The 23334-nt window shown below is 47.6% G+C and overlaps 2 protein-coding genes and 1 long non-coding RNA gene across 3 annotated transcripts; 2 read left to right on the forward strand and 1 right to left on the reverse strand.

The window, feature by feature from the left end:
* Positions 1-86: 86 nt before the first annotated feature.
* eif5b (eukaryotic translation initiation factor 5B) lies at positions 87-10447 on the forward strand. The gene is made up of 26 exons (XM_037090788.1): positions 87-247; positions 1907-2023; positions 2578-2641; positions 2748-2915; positions 2994-3486; positions 3581-3717; positions 3800-3877; positions 3963-4113; positions 4407-4493; positions 4578-4655; positions 4745-4804; positions 4894-5183; positions 5260-5367; positions 6118-6228; positions 6332-6399; positions 6753-6894; positions 6969-7100; positions 7257-7439; positions 7518-7679; positions 7834-7965; positions 8095-8226; positions 8687-8763; positions 8868-9032; positions 9116-9254; positions 9338-9499; positions 9706-10447. Exons 1-26 carry the CDS (start codon positions 213-215, stop codon positions 9811-9813), a joined length of 3579 nt encoding a protein of 1192 aa, XP_036946683.1. The 5' UTR covers positions 87-212; the 3' UTR covers positions 9814-10447.
* A 309-nt stretch (positions 10448-10756) lies between these two features.
* Positions 10757-17681, reverse strand: bco1l (beta-carotene oxygenase 1, like). The gene is made up of 11 exons (XM_037090812.1): positions 17510-17681; positions 16036-16164; positions 15777-15906; positions 14289-14436; positions 14044-14191; positions 13527-13747; positions 12967-13233; positions 12782-12887; positions 12597-12691; positions 12395-12506; positions 10757-12306 (listed from the first exon to the last, which is right to left on the reverse strand). The coding sequence occupies exons 1-11, from the start codon at positions 17571-17573 to the stop codon at positions 12152-12154; spliced, it is 1575 nt and encodes a 524-aa protein (XP_036946707.1). The 5' UTR covers positions 17574-17681; the 3' UTR covers positions 10757-12151.
* Positions 17682-17818: 137 nt separating this feature from the next.
* On the forward strand, positions 17819-18543 carry LOC119015163. The gene is made up of 2 exons (XR_005073208.1): positions 17819-17979; positions 18082-18543. It is a non-coding gene; the product is annotated as an uncharacterized LOC119015163 (long non-coding RNA).
* Positions 18544-23334: the final 4791 nt, after the last annotated feature.

The following is a 23334-nucleotide window of genomic DNA, read 5'->3' on the forward strand; positions in this document are numbered from 1 at the left end:
AATTTACGATTTACTTTTAGTGTTCGACATAAAAACGGTCTTTATAGGATCGGTTTCCATGGAAACGGCAGCGCGTTCACAGATCGGTCGGTGGTGGAAAAGCTCCGGAGTGAGAGCTCTCCTCCGTGTCGGGCAGCAGACGATCTTCGTCTGGTGCGAGCCGTCGTGTGTGTCGGCCAGCGGAGAGAGACGCAGAGCACCGCAGCGGCAGGATGGGGAAGAAACAGAAGAAATCCGGAGAGGACAGGTAGAGAAAACACCACCTGCTCAGCCACGACACCCGTCCGCATCTACTCTCGCCGGGTCGGAACTTTCCCGCCCCGTGAACACCTCAAAACGGGCCCGTTAGCTCGCTGCTCACAGTGTTAGCTTAGCATCTAGCTGATAGCAGAAGCTAACCACGAGTCAGTCTGTGTGAGTGTGTGTGAGTGTGCAGGTGGAGTTTAAACACCTGGAAATGGCTTATGATGAATCACACAGGCAGCAGGCGGGCCGACCCGGGCCGACCCGGGCCGACCCGGGCCAGCCTCCGCCTGTGAGGGCTTGTTTACGGCTCTGCTGTCGGTGTTGGCTTCAGACTCAGCTCAGCTCAGCTCAGCTCAGCTCAGTTAGTTAGCTAGCTTAGCGTTAGCTCCGTGTGAGCCGGCTGCTGCTCTCTGCTCTGACTCTGAGCCTCGAGCTGTGACTCTGAACCTGACTGCTGCTCTCTGACAGCTCACCTGTCACCTGGCACAGCTAGCTGCTACATGCTAACAGGAGCCACAGGCGGGGACAGGCTAGCTGTTAGCTCGTTATCTGTTTTGTACAGGTCATTGTTAGTGTGACAGCTAACGGTGGCTGATGTAACGCTGGGACCTGCTCACCTGCTGACCAGTGACGTCACTGCAGACAGGTGGAGGATGTGTTGAGTTGAGAAAATCAAAGTTCAGTCTGATAAACATTTAAATTAAATCAAATTACAGTCAGCGTGTCACAGAATCTAACGTGTGTATGGACCCTACAGAGAGAACTGACGGGCACTGAGACCCTGACAGCCAGGAACTGCTGCTGCTTCTTCTTCTTCTGTTTTTTCTTCTTCTGTTTCTTCTAATTTTGTTTCTGTTTCTTCTTCTTCTGTTTATATTTCTTCTTCTTCTTCTGTTTCTTCTTCTTCTGTTTATGTTTCTTCTTCTGTTTCTTCTTCTGTGTCTTCTGTTCTTCTGTTTCTTCTTCTGTGTCTTCTGTTCTTCTGTTTCTTCTTCTGTGTCTTCTGTTCTTCTGTTTCTTCTTCTGTGTCTTCTGTTCTTCTGTTTCTTCTTCTGTGTCTTCTGTTCTTCTGTTTCTTCTTCTGTGTCTTCTGTTCTTCTGTTTCTTCTTCTGTGTCTTCTGTTCTTCTGTTTCTTCTTCTGCTTCTTCAGTTTCTTCTCTTACATGACACTTGACCACAGTGGTGATGATGTCCTGAACCTCTGAGTGATCAGAACCAGTTTACAGCTCAGAGAACATTTAAAGAACAGACAGTCCAACACATTGTGACATCATCCACATATAAAAGTGTCAAAAGAGGAAAGACATCATGAATATAGACAGTGATAAAACAGAACCATAACCCTGTTGAACACTATCACTAATCAACTTAAATTAAAACGGCTGACTTTATTTTGAAAAGGTCTCCTCATCCTGTGTGGGTGTGTGTGTCAGAGGGCTGATGGGAAATGAAAGGTTGTGTAGAAGAGCAGAGTCAGCAGGTTCTATTGTTCTGACACACAGAGAGTTCTGCTGAGGCCTGTTCACCTCACTGAGTCCACACAGACCACCGTCAGTGCTGGCTGTCAGTAGGTGATCAGGTGTCAGTCGGTGATCAGGTATTGATTGATTGATTGATTGATTGATTGATTGATTGATTGATTGATTGATCTGTTCTCAGTGCCAAAGATGACGGAATCGACATTGACGCTCTGGCGGCCGAGATCGAAGGAGCTGGAGCCTCCAAGGAGCCGAAAGGGAAGAAGAAGAAGAAGGGAGCCAAGAAAGACGAGTTTGAGTACGACATGCTGGACCTCTTCTTCTACTGCTGCTCATCTTCTACTGCTGCTCTTCTTCTACAGCTGCTCTTCTTCTACTGCTGCTCTTCTTCTACTGCTGCTCTTCTTCTACTGCTGCTCTTCTTCTACTGCTGCTCTTCTTCTACAGCTGCTCTTCTTCTACAGCTGCTCTTCTTCTACTGCTGCTCTTCTTCTACTGCTGCTCATCTTCTACAGCTGCTCTTCTTCTACAGCTGCTCTTCTTCTACTGCTGCTCATCTTCTACAGCTGCTCTTCTTCTACTGCTGCTCATCTTCCTTGTTGTTTTTGTTCCTCTTCTATCTTTCCATGTATTTTTCTCCTCCTCATTCTTCTTCTTCTTCTTCTTCTTCTTCTTCTGTTACTTCTCCTCCTCTCGTTCTTCTTCTTCTTCCTCATTGTCAGATGTAAGAACTTGTGCTATGCTTCCATCCAGCTGCTTTGTGCTTGACGCTGTTGAAAAGATCTGGTTGTGTGGTCATTGTGTGTTCTTGTGTGGTCCCGGCTGATGTGTGGTGTGTTTCTCCTCCTGCAGTGAGGAGGACATCCTGAAGGAGCTGGAGGAGCTGTCTCTGGAGGCTCAGGGAGGGAAGGGAAAGGTGACCACGCCTCAGCTCACTCCTTGAATTCATGAGTTTTCATATTTACTCCTGTTAGTTGGTCAGAATGTCTGGGTTTATTAAAGCGCTCCTGTTTCCTCTGCAGAAATCAGATACCACAGAGGAAGTGGACAGCGTCGAGCCTCCAAAACCAGAGAAGAAGAAAACTAGGAAGGGGAAGAAGGGCGGCGCCAGCCCCGAGGACGAGGAGGACGAGGAAGGTGAAGCTCAGCTGAATGATGAGAGGAACGGAGAGCAGAGAGACAACAAGAAGGTGAACAAAGTGTTTTACGTATGAGGCGACATTTGTCCCTCCTGAGCCTCCGTACTGATCCTGTCTGTTTGTCTGCAGGCACCGCCCGCTGCTTCTCCCTCCGACTCTGACGACGACAGTGGCTCACGCTCTCGCCTCAAAACCAAAGAAGGTAAGAAGATGAGCAAAAAAGCTTCAGTGTCTGATGATGATGAGGACAAAGGTGTGAGAGGAGGAGGAGGGAAGGAAGACGACGACGAGTCAGACGATGATGAGTTCAGCTCCAGGAGAGACAAGAAGAAGAAGAACAAAGGCAAGGCGGCGAAGGTGGACAGCGAGGAGGAGCAGGACGATGAGGAGGGAGGAGGCTTCAAAATGAAGACGGCGGCGCAGAAGAAGGCAGAGAAGAAGGAGCGCGACAAGAAGAAGAAGGAGGAAGAGAGGTTGAAGCAGAAGAAGCTGAAGGAGAAGGAGGCCAGCAGCGACATCAAGATGGAGCCAGAGAAGATGACGACAGAGGCCACACCCCCTCCAACAGCTCCACCTGCAGCAGTGTCGGAGGAACAGGAAGGGGCGGAGCCTGCAGCAGAGGGTGAGACATCAAATTCAAACGTTTTACACAGTTAACAGAAACAGAAATGCATCAGGGAATATTTTCACTGTCTCTTCTTCTTGTCCTCCTGCAGACGAGGCCGAGGGCGACAAGAAGAAGAAAGACAAGAAGAAGAAGAGAGACAAGAAGGAGGAGGAGAAGGAGAAGAAGAAGGGACCCAGCAAGGCCACAGTGAAGGCCATGCAGGAGGCTCTGGCCAAGATGAAGGAGGTCGGGCATTGTGGGAATCGAGGTCATGGAGTTGAGTTTGGAGTGTGTTTGTTGTCTGACAGCAATGTTTTGTTGTCTGTAGGAGGAGGAGCGAGCCAAGAGGGAGGAGGAGGAGCGCCTGAAGAGGCTGGAGGAGCTGGAGAAGCAGCGGGAGGAGCAGGTACGACACCTCCTCCTTTAGCTTCTGACCGACCTCATCCGTCAGACGCCGCTCTGACCTTTGACCTCCTCCTTTGTCCCAACAGGAGCGACTGGAGCTGGAGCGCAAGGAGAAGAAGAAGCAGAAGGAGAAGGAGAGGAAGGAGCGTCTGAAGAAGGAGGGCAAGCTGCTAACGAAAGCCCAGCGGGAGGCTCGAGCTCGGGCCGAGGCCACGCTCAAGATGCTGCAGGCTCAAGGTGAGGACGACCAATCACACTTCAGCTTTACAAATAACATAACGATACAGTACAGCCGCCAACACAAGACAGAAATTCAGCTTCTCAAATATGTCCAGAGTGAGCCCTCCTCATAGACAATAGTCAATAGAGGATCTCTGAAAAATAGAATCGCTGATGATCGTCATCACAGAAAAGTTTTCATGTGAAGTAGGACACAACTATCAGGTAACTCTTCTTCTTCTTCTTCTGTTTCTGTTCCTTCTTCTTCTGTTGAAGTTCAGGAGTTGTTAAAGATGTTTTTTCTTCTTCAGGTGTTGAAGTGCCATCCAAAGACTCGATGCCAAAGAAGAAGCCAATTTACACGAGGAAGAAGAAGCCCACCACCCAGACTCCTGAAGGTACCACAGTGCTGCTGCTGCTCGTTAGTCACCCAATCAAAAACACTTCCTCTGGTTTACAGCGTTCTGCTCTCTCTCCGTCAGAGGTCACTTCACCGACGTCGGAGACTCCAGAGCCCGTTGCCATGGAAACAGAGGTCAAGACGCCGGCCACAGAGCCAGGTGAGTCCAGAGGGCCGAGGAGGCAGGTGATGGGGGACAATGATGATGATTAGATGTGGTCATGGTGACTCTCTCCTGTGTCCCTGCAGAGGTGAAGCTGGAGGCTGCTGTGGACGACTGGGAGGCCATCGCCACCGACGAGGAGAAAGGTTATTATCCACCTTCAGCAGGAAACAACAGTCATCCCAGTCTTTGTAGACGTGTTAAATCTCTTTATATTTCCTGTTTTCTGTGTCAGAGTTGAAGAAAGTCCACATCGAGGTGAAGGAGGAGCCCACCGGCCAACCTCAGCCAGCAGGCAGCGAGGAGGACGAGGACGAGGAAGACAAGGAGGACGAGGAGGAGGATGAGGACGACGACGATGAGGAGGAGGAGAGCGACGAGGAGCCGGAGAAGGTGGAGGCGACATCGGCCAGTCAGACGAAGAGGAAGGCGGCCAAGGAGAGCGAGGACGAGAGCAGCGAGAGCGAGGACGACGACAGGACGAAGGAAGAGCGGCTGTACGACCGCGCCAAGAGGAGGATAGAGGTGAGGAACACGGGAGGAGTGAGAGCTCGTCTGTTGTCAGCCCGTCTCTGACTGACAGCTCTGTGTGTTTCCATAGAAACGGAGGGCGGAGAACCTGAAGAACGTGGACGTGGACAGACTGAGATCTCCGGTGGTGTGTGTGCTCGGACACGTCGACACGGGGAAGACCAAGATCCTCGACAAGGTAACGTTACCTGGGTCTCTGCAGGCTCTTACAGTCTTAACAAGGCTAAAATGTGACAGTCTCAGTTTAGGGTTAGGGTCCATATTTTGCATACAGGTCTTAAACTACATTTAGTCAGTCAGGTTTTAAATATGTACACTCATTTACCGCCGCCGTCGCTGCCTTGGTCTCGTTTGTTGTTTGTTGTGGTGACTGTGTGGGTGAATCTCAGTCAGCTCCGTGTTCTTCTGACTGAAGTATCAGGAACGTAAGTGACATTTTGCCAACAGCTCGGTCAGAATTTATCTCCGTACACGTCATCACGGAAAGACTTGGACAGCTGAATCTGCTACAACTATGGGAACGTATAAATTTAAGTGTTGGCTGAACGACCAGAATTCAGTTGGTCAAAGCCTCATAATGAATCTGAAGCGCAGTGAACGCTCTGCAGGACCCTCGACCTGAGCTCACCTGAGCTCACCTGAGCTCACCTGGTGCAGGAGTGCTGCTGTCACACAGGGAGCTTCACGCTGTCACACACCTCTGTTCGCCTTTGTCACCAGTACCCGGTCCAAGTTCATCTGGTTCTGCTCAACCCGAACTCTGCTGTTTACTGACTGGTTTTCTGTGTTTTCAGTTCTGTGACTGTTGTCTGCTGTGTAGTTCAGTGTTTCTCAGTACAATCTTACTGACTGTAGCAGATTAGTGAGTGACTGTTTCTGTTGCCATAGTAACACTTTCATCTGTGTGTGTGTGTGTGTGTGTGTGCAGCTGCGACACACTCACGTTCAGGACGGCGAGGCTGGAGGAATCACTCAGCAGATCGGAGCCACAAACGTCCCGAAAGAGACGATCGAGGAGCAGACGAGGATGGTGAAGAACGTAAGAGAGAGAGAGACACACACACACACACACACACACACACACACACACACACACACACACACACACACAGAGTAATAATGGCGTTTGTGTGTGTGTGCAGTTTGAGAAAGACAACCTGAGGATTCCCGGCATGTTGATCATCGACACACCTGGACACGAGTCCTTCAGGTAACGAGCTTCTCTGTACTCCGGTATTCACGTCCTGCTCTGATTACTTTAGTTACTAGTTACTTTACAGATTACGTTTTTAATTGATCCTGTGATCAGTGATGGTGTTGATCAGCTGACTCAGTTTATACACATGTAGATATTTATATGCATGTAGATCTATGGATCAGTTACTTTACGGATACTTTGATACTCGAGTACATTTAACATCAGAGACTTTCAGACTTTTACTGGAGTATGACTGGGTCCTTTTTACGACACTGTCAGTTTATCACAACACTCAACATCAACTCACCTGGAGATACAGGAAGATAATCTGAAGAGTAACTGTAACTGCTCCCTGTGTGTCTCAGTAACCTGAGGAACAGAGGCAGCTCTCTGTGCGACATCGCCATCCTGGTGGTGGACATCATGCACGGCATCGAGCCGCAGACGCTCGAGTCCATCAACCTGCTGAAGGAGAAGAAGTGTCCGTTCATCGTCGCCCTCAACAAGGTGAGCCAGCTGTCCGTCCTCAGGTGTGTCCTCCTCTTCCTCTTCTGCTCTGACGGCGCCGCCTCCTTCCTCAGGTCGACCGTCTGTACGACTGGAAGAAGAGTCCTGAAACCGACATCGTGACCACGCTGAAGAAGCAGAAGAAGAACACCAAGGACGAGTTTGACGAGCGAGCTAAGGCCGTCATCGTGGAGTTCGCTCAGCAGGTGTCTGTCATTACATCATCACCCATCAGCCAATCAGCTGATTTAGTTGAAAATATACAAATAGAAATAAGTTGTGTGTTTGTAGCATTTAAACGTAAGTCGGTCATGATCACGAATCACCACTGACCTTCATCACGTTGTCTTGTTGCTCCTCAGGGTCTTAACGCCGCCTTGTTCTACGAGAATAAAGACCCCCGCACGTTTGTGTCGTTGGTTCCGACCTCGGCTCACAGCGGCGACGGGATGGGAAACCTCATCGCCCTCCTGGTGGAGCTCACCCAGACCATGTTGGCCCGCCGGCTAGCACACTGCGACGAGCTGCGAGCTCAGGTCATGGAGGTGAGACGCTCTCACTGTCTAGCTGTACCTTTACACCACCGTCTGGACGAGTTCACCTGACAGGTTGTGTGTGCTCAGGTGAAAGCTCTGCCCGGTATGGGAACCACGATAGACGTCATCCTGATTAACGGTCGTCTGCGAGAGGGAGAGACCATCATCGTCCCCGGGGTGGAAGGACCAATCGTGACGCAGATCAGAGGGCTGCTGCTGCCGCCGCCTCTGAAGGAGCTCCGAGTCAAGGTAGACTGCTGGGAAATCATTTTCAGAATAAAAGCACAGATGAATCTCTCCTCATGACCCCTGGTGGTATCTGTTGGTTGGTTGATTGATTGATTGATTGATTGATTGATTGATTGATTGATTGATTGATTGATTGATTGATTGGTGTGTTCAGAGTCAGTATGAGAAGCACAAGGAGGTGTCGACGGCTCAGGGAGTGAAGATTCTGGGTAAAGACCTGGAGAAGGCGCTGGCCGGGCTCCCCCTGCTGGTGGCTCAGAAGGAGGACGAGATCCCCGTCATGAGGGTAACACACACACACACACACACACACACACACACACACACACACACACACACACACACACACACACACACACACACACACGGTTCTGGTCAGGCGGGGCTCCAGTGGACTGACTGTGCTGGTTTTCAGGATGAGCTGGTGCGAGAGCTCAAACAGACTCTGAGCTCCATCAAACTGGAGGAGAAAGGAGTTTACGTCCAGGCGTCCACGCTGGGATCTCTGGAGGCTCTGCTGGAGTTCCTCCGGACCTCTAAAGTCCCCGTGAGTACCTGTCTGTCTGTCTCCTCACCTGTCTGTCTGTCTGTCTCCTCACCTGTCTGTCTGTCTCCTCACCTGTCTGTCTGTCTGTCTCCTCACCTGTCTGTCTGTCTCCTCACCTGTCTGTCTGTCTGTCTCCTCACCTGTCTGTCTGTCTGTCTCCTCACCTGTCTGTCTGTCTGTCTCCTCACCTGTCTGTCTGTCTGTCTCCTCACCTGTCTGTCTGTCTGTCTCCTCACCTGTCTGTCTGTCTGTCTCCTCACCTGTCTGTCTGTCTGTCTCCTCACCTGTCTGTCTGTCTCCTCACCTGTCTGTCTGTCTGTCTCCTCACCTGTCTGTCTCCCAGTTGTACAGTAGACGTTTGCCTCTGAACATTTATTGTGAAAAACAACAGGAAGCAGAAGCTTCCAGGTTGAGCTGACCTCTGACCTCTGACCTCTGACCTCTCCTTCTGTCGCTGCAGTACGCTGGTATCAACATCGGTCCGGTCCACAAGAGGGACGTGATGAAGGCGTCTGCGATGCTGGAGCACGACGTGCAGTACGTCACGTTTCCACGTGTTTAAAAGTGCCGTCTCATCTCGACGTCGTTAATGGATCCAGGATCATGAACCCAGATGGTTTTGTTCTGTTTGGTCTCTTCAGGTACGCGGTGATCCTGGCGTTCGACGTGAAGGTGGAGAGGGAGAGTCAGGAGATGGCCGACAGTCTGGGGGTTCGGATCTTCTCTGCTGAGATCATCTACCATCTGTTCGACGCCTTCACCAAGTACAGAGAGGACTACAAGAAGGCCAAGCAGGACGAGTTCAAGTATGGCCGCCACTCAGCCGAGCGCCACCTGCTGCGCCGCTCCGTCAGGGTTCTAAGTGTTTGTGTGCTCTGTGTGTCGTCAGGCATGTCGCCGTGTTCCCCGCCAAGCTGCGAGTTCTCCCTCAGTTCATCTTTAACTCCAGAGATCCCATCGTGATGGGCGTGACCATCGAGGCCGGAGTCCTGCGACAAGGGACGCCGCTCTGCGTCCCCTCCAAAGGGGTGAGGCGCTCGGAACGACTGTGATTGGTTGTCTAAGTGATGCAGGAGGATATTTATTGTAATTGTATTGGTTGATGTTTCAGTTTGTGGACATCGGCGTGGTCACCAGCATCGAGATGAACCACAAGTCAGTCGACTGCGCGAAGAAAGGCCAGGAGATCTGCATCAAGATCGAGCCCATTCCCGGGGAGTCGCCCAAGATGTACGGCCGCCATTTTGAAGCCACAGATATCATCGTCAGCAAGGTGAGGACACGCCCACTGAGGAGGAGGGAGGGCTTTCAACAAAGAGCGTGAACACAAACATCACATGAGGTCTTAAAGGGACACACACACAAACCACACCTGCAGTCTTAAAGTTATATGTGTGTGTGTGTGTGTGTGTGTGTGTGTGTGTGTGTGTGTGACAGTGTGTCACAGTGATAACATCTCAGTCTGTTCGTGTGCTTCAGATCACGCGGGCGTCCATCGACGCTCTGAAGAACTGGTTCAGAGACGAGATGCAGAAAACTGATTGGCAGTTGATCATGGAGCTGAAGAAGACCTTCGAGATCATCTGACGGGCCACACACACACACACACACGCAGAGATTAACACACACACACTTCCTCCCTCTGGTGACGACGACGGAAGGACAAAACAGAAAAGAGAAAAAAAAGACGTGAAAGTGTTTTTCTGTGAGAAACGAACAGTTTTTTCCACTGTTATAAACAGTGATAGCTTAGCACACACACACACACACACCCACACACACACACAGTATTCCAACGTGCCTGTTCTTCAGCATCGACGTTGTTGTTTTTTTCTTCTTCTCTGCTCTGATTTGTGGCTGCTGCTTGGTGTCGCAGGCTCCGCCCCCCTCCTCCCAGACTGAGGCTCACGAGCTGAACGAGGCCGGCAAGTCAGCAGAGTCGGCGCTCAGCCAAACCAGGTGCATTATGGGATTGTTTTTGTGCAGCACCAGGGCTGGAGGAGGAAAATGCGAGTTGTATTTTTTTTTCCTTTCTTTCCACAAAACACCAAAATCATTGAAGAAGCAGCAGCGACGACTTTAAAGACTTGAAGAGCTGACTCGTGTTCTCCGTCGGCCATGTTGGAGGGGGGGGGGGGTGCCAGAGGGTGTAACCTCTGGAAGATTTTAAACTGTTTCTGCTGCAACTGCTGATGTAATAAATTCCCATGATTCTCATGAAACTGCAGATTTGAGAGTTTTCAGTCCAGATATCGCAGGATGAAGGTTCATCAGGATGTTTAGGTTTTAACTCTTTCCTTCATCGTGTTCAAAGATCTTTAGAGGCCAATCAAAACCAGTTCAGCTGGCACACCTGGTCCCAGCCACCAGGTGGCGGACCTCCAGGCCTTCTTCACACATCCACAGAAATATGAACGGTACCTCATTTCCTTTCTGAGATTTACTGTCATGATTTCAAATATCTCCTGAACAGCTGTTAAATCTTCATCTTAAAAGACTAGAAGGGTAAAAATAATATTAGAATCAAACGTGTTCGCTGCTCCACCTGTCTGTGTTTTATTGAGAATGATCACTTGAATAGTTAAATTAAACATCTTAGTCAGAATATACACTTCGCTGCATGACGATGTGTCTTCAGTAGCAGATGAAAGTATTTAAATCAATTTAAAATGCATGAAGTCACTGCAGTAACTCCTTCAAAACAAGATGTAGTGGGGAGAAAAGTTGAAAATATGTAATATGTAATAATTCATCTATGAAAGGCTTTAAAAATAAGAGATGGACGATGGTCATTTTTAGTATTTGGCACAAAAGTCAAAGAATCCTTTCAAGGAGCAGTCTGTAGTTTCAGAGAAGAAATGCAAATGTGATTTTAATATTTACAATATTAATGAGGTCACAATACAAACTGTCAGTGAATAAAGCAGCTGGTGTCAGAAGAAGCAGTGGCGTTGTCCTTTAAGGTCAGTTTGTTCAGTCATGAAAACAGTTTGATTAATTAGTTTGAGGATCTTTTCTCTGCTTTAAACTTTAAAAGATGCAAAATATGTGACATGAAAGGAACAAAATGTAAATATATGTAATTCATTTAATGCTGTCAAAATATTCTCATAGATGTTAATTATCAGCTGTTGATCCAAACTTCACATCAGAATGACATAAAAGTCAGATTTGGTCCGAACAGTTTTTCAGCTGGACCCGATCAGAACAAGTGACTCCATCAGTGACGCATGTCGTCTTTATTTAACGAGACGAGAACTAAAGAAAAATGTTTAAATATATAAATCTGCATCTTTTCTCCACTGTCCTGTAGACGTTAGAATCTGATCAGGAAATTAAAATGTTAGATATATTTAAATATTAAAAACAAGGACAAACTTCACTGGTATTTTGAAGCTAAGAACCCAAATAAACAACCACACTTCAAAAGACAAAACTGCTAAGCTAGCTCAACTTTGTTAGAACAAAGATATCTTTTGAATAAAATATTGTTTCTGTGGACGGATTGAATTATTAAATCCACAAACTTCATGTGTATTTTAAACTAGTAGCACCAAGCTAGCACCTGCATTAGCAGGGCGAGCTAGCAGAGGCTAGCACTAGAACATATTCATTAAAGAAAGTTGATTCAACAAAAAACACGACTTTTAATCCAACTAACGACTTTATAGAATGATGTTGAGAGCTTCTGTAAACACAAACCGGAGATGACAGTCGATAATTAACTTCATGAACAAACACATTAATAAATACGTCCCACTGCTACGATACACATCCATAAAAATGCTTTTTGTTTTCTTCTCTTTAAAATCTAGCTTACTCTTGCTGGGTTTTTTTTTTACAATCTTAACAAAAAAAGAAATCATGAAAAAGGTCGACTCCATTAAAGAATGATAAATAGTCATGGCAGCAGGCGTGTTGGCCGTCACACAGCAGCAGGGATGAAAAGTCCGTGCAGGTCCATGTGGACGCTGGCGGGGATGGAGGCTCGGGCAATCTCCTTGAAGTTTTTGGCGTCGAGGACGAGCATGAACGGAGAGATGTTGGGATCCGGAGAGATGACGGACGATAAGATCACGCCTGCAGGAAGGAGAGTACCGAGAGTCAGAACCAGTTTTAACAGTTTCATAAACCTGCAGGCCAGAAACTAAAGTTCCTGCAGCCTCACCGTCGTCTTCTTCAACGGCTCCCGGAGACGCAACGAACACCGGCTCTGATGGGTAGCAGGACTCCTGCCGCCACTCGATGTGTTTCCTGGTGACGATGTCGATCTTAGCGATCTGTTGGACCACAGACAGAAAATAAAGATGAAGTGATGTGTTGATGTGTGTGTTCGCTGGCGGCGCAGCGTGCAGCCTCAGGTGTCTCACCTTGTTGGGATGAGGAGACCACTCCACCCTGGAGCCGTAGAAGTATCTGTACTTTTTGGCGTTGAACTTATAGTTGATCCCGGGCAGCTCCAGGCCTGAGGAGGAGTCGGACTCGTCAGTTAAGGAGAATTAAACACTTGAAAACAATCAGACGGACATTGATGATGACGATGATGATGAAGAACCTTCGAACAGAGTGTCGGGCTGACAGTAGACGGAGCCGTCGTCCTGCATCACTGCTCGGGCCGTCGTGTCCGTCAGCGTCACCAGGTTCGACCCTTTGGATGATTCCTGGGAAACACATCAACACAAACTCTCCGTACAGACTCGTTTCATGATGAAGTTACAGGACGTGTTTGTCGGTCCGTACCTTGTTGGCGTTGAGCGGCAGGACGAACCTCTGGCAGATCGGTGGGGAGAAGATCTTGTTGGACTCGATGAATTTGCCGGTCTCCTGCCTCATGTTCTGGATGTAGAACATGTCGTACAGGTTGCTGTTCTTGTAGGTGATGAGGTCGAACACCAAGTGGCCGTCGGCCTCGTACGCGTTGATGTGGTGAAAAACCACCAAGGCGTCGCCGTAGAAACGAGTGGACACCGCCTTTCCTGTTTTTCTGTTGACGACGTGGAACAAAGTCTGCGGGGACGAAACACTGGAGTCAAACTGTCGATCGACTTTGTGTGACGACTACAGTCAGTCATCACTTTTTTCTTTCGACACAAAAATGAAACAAGATCAGTGTTGGTGTGTCGACCTGATCAGCTATCAGATCTGATATTCATCACAATCAATGTTTTTATCTGAGTCATGATCAAATCACTTAAATTAAAACGGTGCTACAGTCCTCGAGTAAATGTGCTCGGTTTCACAAACATGTCCTGGAACATAATTAGCTCGTTGTTCCGTCTGAGGTAAAGTTCAGAACCTACGATGTCGTCCTTGTCGAACTTGAGGCAGCTCCCCCAGTTGACCCCTCTGAAGTAGGCGGTGGCCAGTCTGACGATGTCCAGCTTGAACGGCTGCTCCACGAACACGATGTAGTTGTCGGTCATGCCGAAGCTGTGGAAGTAGCTCGGGTACAGCGTGGAGCGAAACGGGATGGAGCACACCTGCTGCACCTTCCTCAGCGCCGGCTTCTTCTGCTGTTTATCTGAAACCAGCAGAACACTTCTGTCAGACTGTGACGACACACACTCAAGTACAAGAACCTCAAACTTTTAGTTAAATACAGTAGTTGAGTCGTGTGAAGTACTCAGTTCATCTCTGAGACGTAGTGGAGTACCTGAGCTGAGGTGTGACGTGATGATGTCACTGCAGGTCATTGTGACCTCACTGATATCATGTTAATTATGATTGTGCCTGATTGTTGTAATCACTCAGATCAGATGATGAACTCCTCCAACACAGCAGTCTGAGGTATGTCATCAGATTACTACGTCCTGTTACCTGAAGCATCAGCTGGGACTTTGAAGATGACGTATTTGGGTCGACCCAGGCCCATGATGGCGGTGCCCATGTTGTAGGTGTTCCCCTCGCTGTCGTAGTGAGGATGAGCCGTCGCCAAGTTCAGAGCGATGTGGTTCCTGTAGTTGATCTGGGTCGCACAGAGAACACGTGATGAGTTTGAGGAAGTATTTGGACCGGATCAATTACACTTTGGTGTTTCAGGAGGCGGGCGGAGACTGACGTACCCTGCCGACAGTTTCCAGCGTGGTGGGATCGATCTGGTTCATGTAGTTGACCTCAGAGGAGGCGTAGTAGTCCTGACCGTAACGGATGATGTTGATCAAGTTGTTGTCAGTGAAGTCGGGGATGACGTTGCAGAGATGTGTGAACGCCCTGGTGACAGAAACAGATCATCTACTGGACGGACTGAAACAGATCTCTACGTCTCCCGGAGGGACTGAAACAGATCTCTACGTCTCCTGGACGGACTGAAACAGATCTCTACGTCTCCTGGAGGGACTGAAACAGATCTCTACGTCTCCTGGACGGACTGAAACAGATCTCTACGTCTCCCGGAGGGACTGAAACAGATCTCTACGTCTCCTGGACGGACTGAAACAGATCTCTACGTCTCCCGGAGGGACTGAAACAGATCTCTACGTCTCCCGGAGGGACTGAAACAGATCTCTACGTCTCCTGGAGGGACTGAAACAGATCTCTACGTCTCCCGGAGGGACTGAAACAGATCTCTACGTCTCCTGGACAGACTGAAACAGATCTCTACGTCTCCCGGAGGGACTGAAACAGATCTCTACGTCTCCTGGACAGACTGAAACAGATCTCTACGTCTCCCGGAGGGATTGAAACAGATCTCTACGTCTCCTGGACGGACTGAAACAGATCTCTACGTCTCCTGGAGGGACTGAAACAGATCTCTACGTCTCCCGGAGGGACTGAAACAGATCTCTACGTCTCCCGGAGGGACTGAAACAGATCTCTACGTCTCCTGGACAGAATGAAACAGATCACTACGTCTCCCAGAGGGACTGAAACAGATCTCTACGTCTCCCGGAGGGACTGAAACAGATCTCTACGTCTCCTGGACAGACTGAAACAGATCTCTACGTCTCCTGGACAGACTGAAACAGATCTCTACGTCTCCCGGAGGGACTGAAACAGATCTCTACGTCTCCCGGAGGGACTGAAACAGATCTCTACGTCTCCTGGACAGAATGAAACAGATCACTACGTCTCCCAGAGGGACTGAAACAGATCTCTACGTCTCCCGGAGGGACTGAAACAGATCTCTACGTCTCCCGGAGGGACTGAAACAGATCTCTACGTCTCCTGGAGGGACTGAAACAGATCTCTACGTCTCCTGGACAGACTGAAACAGATCTCTACGTCTCCCGGAGGGACTGAAACAGATCTCTACGTCTCCTGGACAGACTGAAACAGATCTCTACGTCTCCCGGAGGGACTGAAACAGATCTCTACGTCTCCTGGACAGACTGAAACAGATCTCTACGTCTCCCGGAGGGACTGAAACAGATCTCTACGTCTCCCGGAGGGACTGAAACAGATCTCTACGTCTCCTGGACAGAATGAAACAGATCACTACGTCTCCCAGAGGGACTGAAACAGATCTCTACGTCTCCCGGAGGGACTGAAACAGATCTCTACGTCTCCCGGAGGGACTGAAACAGCCGCTCTCGATCTCGGTTGCTCGGTACCTTGAAAAGATGTTCTTGCAGGGATCTGGGTAGATCATGGTTCCGAACTCGGAGACGACGATCCTGTCAGCCTGGGTGTTCCTCTTGTAGGTGTCGCTCTTCAGAAACTTACTTCTGTACGTCACCTCACCTGAAACGACACCAGGTAAGAGATGTTGGCTTTGTGACATCAGTGAATTTGACTTTTCTGCCAGGAGATTTTTGATTCAGGAGCTTCAGTGTTCTGAGATGACGTGAACAATCACTGATCTTGTCTCACCGTCGGTGAAGGTGAAGCTGTGGATCAGCGACATGCCATCAAACCAGTGGTTGTATTCGCTGCTGCCCACCGAGAACAGGCCCGGCCCGTTCCTGAGCAGAGTGCCCTGCAGCCAGGACGGGATGGAACCTGAGGGTCAAAGGTCACACAGGTTTTTACCTTTCTTTACTTTTTTATGTGTTTTATATGTTCACTATTTTTCTCATCAGTCATTCTAGAAAATTACAAGGTGGCGTCTTGTTTGTTTGAGAAACGGTCCAGAGATCATCAGACCAGGTGCAGCAGGAAGTCTCACCTGAGTCGCTGTAAACTGAGAAATGTTCAGTATTTTTTAATTATCTTTGCTTTGAAAAATGATTCTTCAGTTATGAAATAGTTCAATATCAATCTTGAATCAAATTTAATTTGTACACGTTAATTTACAACAAGTCGTCTCGGGATACTTTCCAAACTGAGCCGGTCCAAACAGAACTCCTGGATCCGTTTACTGACAGAGACCCAACATCTCCCTCATGAGCAGAACCTGCAGAGGAACCACTGGAAGAAACCTCGAGCAGAACCGGGCCCAGTGGACCGCCGTCTGCCTCCAGCCGTTAGCTACATAGGTTGTTTTTGTTTTGTTTCTGTCTTATTTTAACTGATCAATTAAACTAATCAAACTAATCATTAACATTATTTATGATAGAATTTTCAACAGTCGGACCTGAAAAAGCTGATTATGTATTTGAATAATACAAAACTCCAGTTAATTGTTATTAATTTGAAAATAGCAAAATGTGATGCATTTTATTTTGACGGGTTGTCAAACAGGATGTTACACAATCAAACAACTTCGAGAAGATTAATTAGTTTTTATTAAAATGTGTTCAAGCTTTTTATGATCACTGGTGCTCAGAAACAAAATATAAAGTGGATTTTATTATTTAGTTTAATAGTAAATCATAAACTTTGACAGTGAAGGTCGAGGTCGCATCTAAATCTCGACACTGAAGGTTTTATTGTCTGAGCGCTTAATGTCGGTTATTCTCTCATTTAATATATTTATTATATTTTTCAGTTAAATCACTTGTTGGTAAAAAATCTTTCTCTCTATTTTGTTCTGCAGTCGACACGTGATTCTTCTCTGTGTGTTTTTTTATTCAAGAATTCAGTGAATGTTTCACATAAAGAGTGAAAGTCGAGCAGCTGCAGAGCATCTGAACAGAAATTAATTTATTCACAGCTTCATAACATTTAATAACCACAGCTGTTAAAGGAGCAGTCTGTAGATTCAGAGAAAAAATCCAAACTATTATTTACAATATTAATGAGGTCAGGATACAAAACCAGCAGTTCTCAGAAGTCAACAAGGTCCCAGAACACTGTGTGGAGCTCGAGAGGTGGCGGGGTCCGCCTCATGTAAACACAGTGAAACTGCATTGTTTTTTAACGTACTGCTCCTTTAATCTTCTATAAACCAGTAACACAATCTGACCTTTCACTTGAGCTTTCACTGGCTCCGGAGTCTCCGATCCATTCTTTCCATATATCGACTGCATGTTTCTCTCCGCTGATATATCCCAGAATGCACTGCTGCTGTGGCCCCACCAGCGACTGAGCACACGGACCAACAGCAGCTCTTATGTAGCCTCCGGCGTCTCCTACGTGCTGATCCAAACTCATGTAAGAGAGAATGAGCATTATGTAACAGTGGACTTCACTCTGCCTTTCACATTAAAAGCCTGCGTGTTGGCCGGTGCTCAGGACGCCGTTCAGCTTTACGCTGCGTCAGCTGAGCGGCAGCATTTAAGAGGATCAAACTCATGATCCATCAGCTGAAACGAGTCGGAGCAGCCTCACCTGCTGCCAGACGATAACGCCTCTACATGGATTCCTCACCTGTCTGTGCTTTTAATGTGAAGGTGAACACAAAGTGCTGCTCGATGGATCCTTGAACTGATGATCGTGAGTTATCAGGCGGCCTGTTGAGACATCGCTCCTCCGTATCACTTTATCTTCTCTCAGCCGTTAAACTAGATTAACTGACGGCCTGTTCTCATCCCACAGGAACTGGATTAAACATTTCCGACGTTCCTCACAGATGTTCCAAAACTGACCTACTTTCTTTCTATGAAAACATTCTCACCAAGGCTGCAGCCAGGTTGTATTATCCATCACTACAGATGGAGGGGAAGACAGACTGAGATCATGAAGTAAACGTCAGGAGGAGATATTTGGATCATCAGGTGATCAGAGTGTCAGGATCCATCGGGACCAACAAATAAACTGGAAGAGGAGAAGAAATAACAAAGTTCTGATAGAAGAAAAGACCAAAGTGACACGTCTGAACAGGAAGTGAAGGTGTACATTCTACAGTCGAGGTTTCCAAGTGTAAACTATAAAATAAATGTCTGGCGTCTGTTTCCTCTTCATCTCCCAACATGTCAGACGTCACTCGTTCAGTTTTTGTTTCGTTGAGCTGCAGACGACGAGCTGGATTTTACAGATTGTGGTTGAAGTTTCTATGAACGTGTCTCCATTTGAGTTAAAGTCATTTCATGTTACATTTAGAAAAGCTAGTTTAAAAACTGATTGATAACTAACTTATTGTCTGTGACCTCAGATATTCAGTTTACCAGCATGTGAGACGACAGTTTGAACTGCAGTTTGATTATTCAGACAGTTTGTTTGTGGATAACTTTCTAAAATCACTCCTGTTTATTTGCTTGTGAAAAGTTGAATCTGTGTTTCTGTCTGCAGATTAAATCCTCAAACAGCTTCGTTCAGAGACTCTGCGTCTCGTTGTGTTTCTGCCTCTCAGTAGATTTTCCTTCGTCAGGGTTTGACCTTCAGCCCCGTCAGCTTTATCTCTGCTCGTGTAATTGGTTAAATTAGTTTACGTCTTTACAGCGTCTCTTATCAGATGTGATGTTTTGTTGCGGGTCACAGGTCTGTGAGGAGCCACGCCGACACTCTGACCCTGAAGACTGGAGGAAGTTATTTAGTTAATGCAGTTTGATGCTGAAGGCAGAAGAAGTTTCAGGCTTCAGTCGGTGCAGAACGTCATTATAGACACATAACAGATTCTGTGTCCTGTTTCAGTCAGTGTTATTACAATATTACATAAAGACTCATGATGGCAGCTCAGAACAATAAACTACACATACGTGCCGACATCCAGCCGGCCGGATCGTTATCACACTCATAAAACACGTTTGCTGCCAGATAACTGAATATTACATAAATACTGAAAGTCTGCGATTCGAAGGTCTCGTCTCTTAATTAACGACATCATGACGTTATTTCCCAGAGTTCTTCAACATTAACAAACAGCTGACAGCTAAAGTTACAGACATCAACCGTACGTTCACATGAGGCAGTTATGAAAAATGTTTATTTACGGTAAATGTCGGTAAAATAGAGATTCAGCAGTATTTATCATTTATATCGTTTCCAGTGTTGATTGAGTTGTTATCAGTGAACACAGTCTGTCATGATCTCTGACATCTAACGTGTGACAACAGTAGATGTTTAACAGCTGAACAATAAACTTTATTGACACCAGTGCACTGAAACGATTAACTTCACTGTGAATTAAACAATCATAAATGTCCCCAAACGTCTTTTTTTCTGGATGATGTCGAGTATAAAAACACGCCTGCTGATGTGAAGGATGTTCGATCACGTGTGATCAGTTATTGATTTATTGATGAACCACAAAGAATGAAAACAGGCCGCTTTGGATGAAAAATGAAGTTTATTACAAACAACGACAGAGAGCTGTTAGCAGTCAGTTAGCAGCTGTTAGTTCTGTACAAATAACACTGTTTGATTGGTTAGTTGAGTTTGCCGAACGGCAACAAGGCGAGGTCTCAAACAGCACCCTACGCCCTTTGTAGTGCACTATTTCCCCCCTGAACCTTCCTAGTACACTACTTCCCACCATGGACCCTCTGTAGTGCACTGCTGTCTGCGCTGCTTCCTGCATAGTGCCCTACCGCCACCGTAGGCCCTCCGTAGTGTGCTATTTTCCACCTTGAACCCTGCTTAGTGCACTACCCTCCTTCCTGAACCCTTCATAGTGCACTAACAGTGTCCGTCTATAATCTCCTGTAGTGCACTTTGTTGCACTCTTCACCCTTCATAGTGCACTAGCTTCCATCCTGAACCCTCTGTAGTGCACTTCGTGACGCACCTGTTGCGCCCTTCGTAGTGCACTACCATCCATCCTAAATCCTTCAGGTGCACTCCGAGCTCTTTTCAAAGACATTATTTTCTCCCAATCACAACGTTGTTGAAGACAAACTCATTTTCCATTCATGATAAAGGAACAATCCGTATTTTAGCTTCGTTCTCCCGACTAATGCCGTGCTCATGTTATGTGGGACGGTTGAAGAGTTCAGTGGGTTAAAAACACTGCGTGGTCAATAAAACATCTGTAACGTGAACAATGAGACGTCCAGGTTTCCGTTTCAGGCACTTCTGTATCATTTAGTGCCACGGTGAAGTTATCGGAGGTGTTGCATGTTGGCGGGAACACTTTGGACATGTCAGGAACCGGTAGTGACGGCGACTCCCACATGACATGATCGCTGCATTAAACATCTGAATGCGACACACACCGGGCACGCGACATGCCGCGCCACTCGCTAACATGTTCGCTAGAAGTTCGCTAGAAGTGTTTACATGACGACAATTATCAACGGCACATGACACAACACGTCTGAACGAAACGTAAAACAAAATGTGTTGCGTTTAATTAAGAGTAATGGCGACGTGATGGATGGTCGACGCGTGTCATCTCGTCACGACGCAGCTGCAGATGTTAGCTGAGTACGGCGAGCCGGCGGGCTCAGAATGGCCTCGTGTGTTGTCATGCAGCATGTTTACGTCTCTACGCGCCAAATTAACAAGAGTGTCCAGGTGGAAGGTGGAAGGTTGAGGTTGGCTTTGTTTCATAGTTTGACCTGTTTAGAAACAATCTGAGCACACAGTCCAGTTAGCAGCTGGTTCAGAACATCACATGTAAACGTCGTGCATGACAACACACGAGAAACAAGTTGTCAACCCGCCGGCGTGCAGCACCAGTGTGTGTTGCCTTCAAAGAGACAGTTCACCACAAAATCAAAAAGTCAAACTCCTCCTCTGACCTGTAGAGTTATTCATCTAGATCAACATGTTCAGTTCTCCAAGTCACACCACCACTGCTGTTAGCTGCTAATGTTAGAATGTTCTGTGGACTTTTCAGCGTCTTGTCTGTCAGGTTCTGATCCAGCTTGTTTCCTCCAGTACAGTAACAGAGTTCAGGCTCTGACATGGACTCAGAGTATCAGAGTAAAAAGTCTCCCTCTGAAGGACATTTGTGCTCAAAGCTAACTGAAGCTCACGTCATATTAATAGAATTCAAAGACTATTAAAGTTAAAGGTAGAATCAGTAGGATTTGTCCCAGCTGTTCCTGAACGCACCACAGAGACAGTTGATTGTTGAGTCTCATTCCCAGGACGTCAAATAGACACATGTTGGGTTGGTAAAGCGTCCCGAGCAGCAACAAAGAGGGTGTTGAGCCCGGTTCTGCTCGAGGGTTCTGCTCGAGGGTTCTGCTCGAGGGTTCTGCCTGTCACCTGGTGCTGCTCGTGAGGCAGATGTTGGGTCTGTGTAGATAAATGAATGGAGGAGTTTGGTTTGGACCGGCTCGGTTTGGAAAGTGCCATGAGACGACATCTGCTGTGAAGTGGTGCGATACAAATAAAGATGTATTGATTGATTTGTGAACAGCTGATCTGGAAGGAGAAACATCCCTGCAGGTCAGAGGAAAACCTGTCCTCTTAATTTGAAGGTGAACTGTGGCTTGAACATTGATCCAAACGTATCGTCTAAAACACGACCTCAGAAGGCGGCGTGCCACCTTGAACACTTGACAGTTTGCTATTTCCCTCCCTGCAGCCTTCATAGTGCACCGGACGGGCTGCGAGGCTCCTTAAGGACCGGGGTGTTGTCTGAGAATGGCACCAGAGAAACAGAGAGAGAGACAGAGAGGTAGAGAGAGAGACAGGTAGAGAGACAGATAGAGAGCGTGTTGAAGGTGTCGTAGAAACAGACAGTCACAGTAGGCGGAGCTGCTGCTGTCTGTCTGCCTGTCTGTCGGCCGGACAGACACACAGACAGGTTCAGTGTCCGGAGTTAGTTGGAGGTCTGGTCTATATACAGAAACAAGGAATGCATAATCAGAATATCCAAACTAACCAGAGCTGCACACACAGGTGGAGGGGGAGGGGCAAAGGGGAGTGGTCAGATGAAGGGGAGGGGCCAGATGGAGGGGAGGGGAAAGGGGCGGGGCTCTGGTTCGCTAAAAAGACAAAAGAATGGGTGTCACCGCAAACACATGGCAACGCTACACCGGGACACCACCTAACTGTCCGTGGAAAACACACACACACACACATACACACACACACACACACACACACACACACACACACACACACACAGGACAGCGTCACTACCACACACACACACACACACACACACACACACACGCTCTCTCTCTGACACACAAACATTAATATGACAAACAGTTTTTTTTTCTATCGAGGTGAAAAACAGATTCTATTATTCTTAATTATCATAATTAATCTTCTTCATCATAGCAGTGGTGTGTGTATGTGTGTGTGTGTGTGTGTGTAGGTGTGTGTGTATGTATATGTGTGTGTGTGTTCTCAGTCTGTTTATACACACTATTAACAGGATGACACGCAGAGAGCTCAGTCCTGATTGGCTGACGGGTCTTTTGGCCTCTTCTCTTCCAGGAGGCTTTTATTTTGTATTTTTTAATTGTCTCTTCCTGGAGTCTGTAGGTGATGATGATGATGATGATGGTGATGATGAAGGTGTGGTCATGTGGTCTCCCTCCCACTGACCCACAGGAAACAGTTTGTGATGTCATCAGAGGGTGATTGGTTGCTCGGGGCAGTAAACTGAAGACCGACCTGACGGCGTCGTCTGATTGGACGAGGTGAGGACGGAGGTGTGTTTTGGCTGAATGTTGAAGCACCAGGAAGGGGGAGGAGTCTAACAGTACCTGCTGCTGGGAGTGTGTGTGTGTGTGTGTGTGTGTATCAGAGCCTGAAGTGTGTTCAGAAACATTCATGAGACGTGGAGCCAAAGGATGGTGATGTCAGCCACAACCAGAGGGCCAGACTGCTCCCTTAGACCAGGACAGGGGTCCACACCTGGGGGTCTGGAGTCATCTGAGGGGTCCTAGCCTGGGGATCAGGACCCTGTGGAGGTAAGTTAAATCTGACGGGTCACAAAATGAAGAC

This window comes from Acanthopagrus latus, chromosome 24 (assembly GCF_904848185.1).
Source record: "Acanthopagrus latus isolate v.2019 chromosome 24, fAcaLat1.1, whole genome shotgun sequence".
Classification (NCBI taxonomy): domain Eukaryota; kingdom Metazoa; phylum Chordata; class Actinopteri; order Spariformes; family Sparidae; genus Acanthopagrus; species Acanthopagrus latus.

Bases quoted from the DNA above. Each gene is read 5' to 3' on its own strand.
- eif5b (XM_037090788.1), top strand. From the start codon at position 213: ATGGGGAAGAAACAGAAGAAATCCGGAGAGGACAG. The intron at 4,494-4,577 runs GTACCACAGTGC...TCTCTCCGTCAG, and splicing joins CACCACCCAGACTCCTGAAG to AGGTCACTTCACCGACGTCG. The intron at 8,764-8,867 runs GTACGTCACGTT...TGGTCTCTTCAG, and splicing joins ATGCTGGAGCACGACGTGCA to GTACGCGGTGATCCTGGCGT.
- bco1l (XM_037090812.1), bottom strand. From the start codon at position 17,573: ATGCAGTCGATATATGGAAAGAATGGATCGGAGACTCCGGAGCCAGTG. The intron at 14,192-14,288 runs GTACGTCAGTCT...TGTGCGACCCAG, and splicing joins CGCTGGAAACTGTCGGCAGG to ATCAACTACAGGAACCACAT. The intron at 12,307-12,394 runs GTGAGGCTGCAG...TCCTTCCTGCAG, and splicing joins AGCCGTTGAAGAAGACGACG to GCGTGATCTTATCGTCCGTC.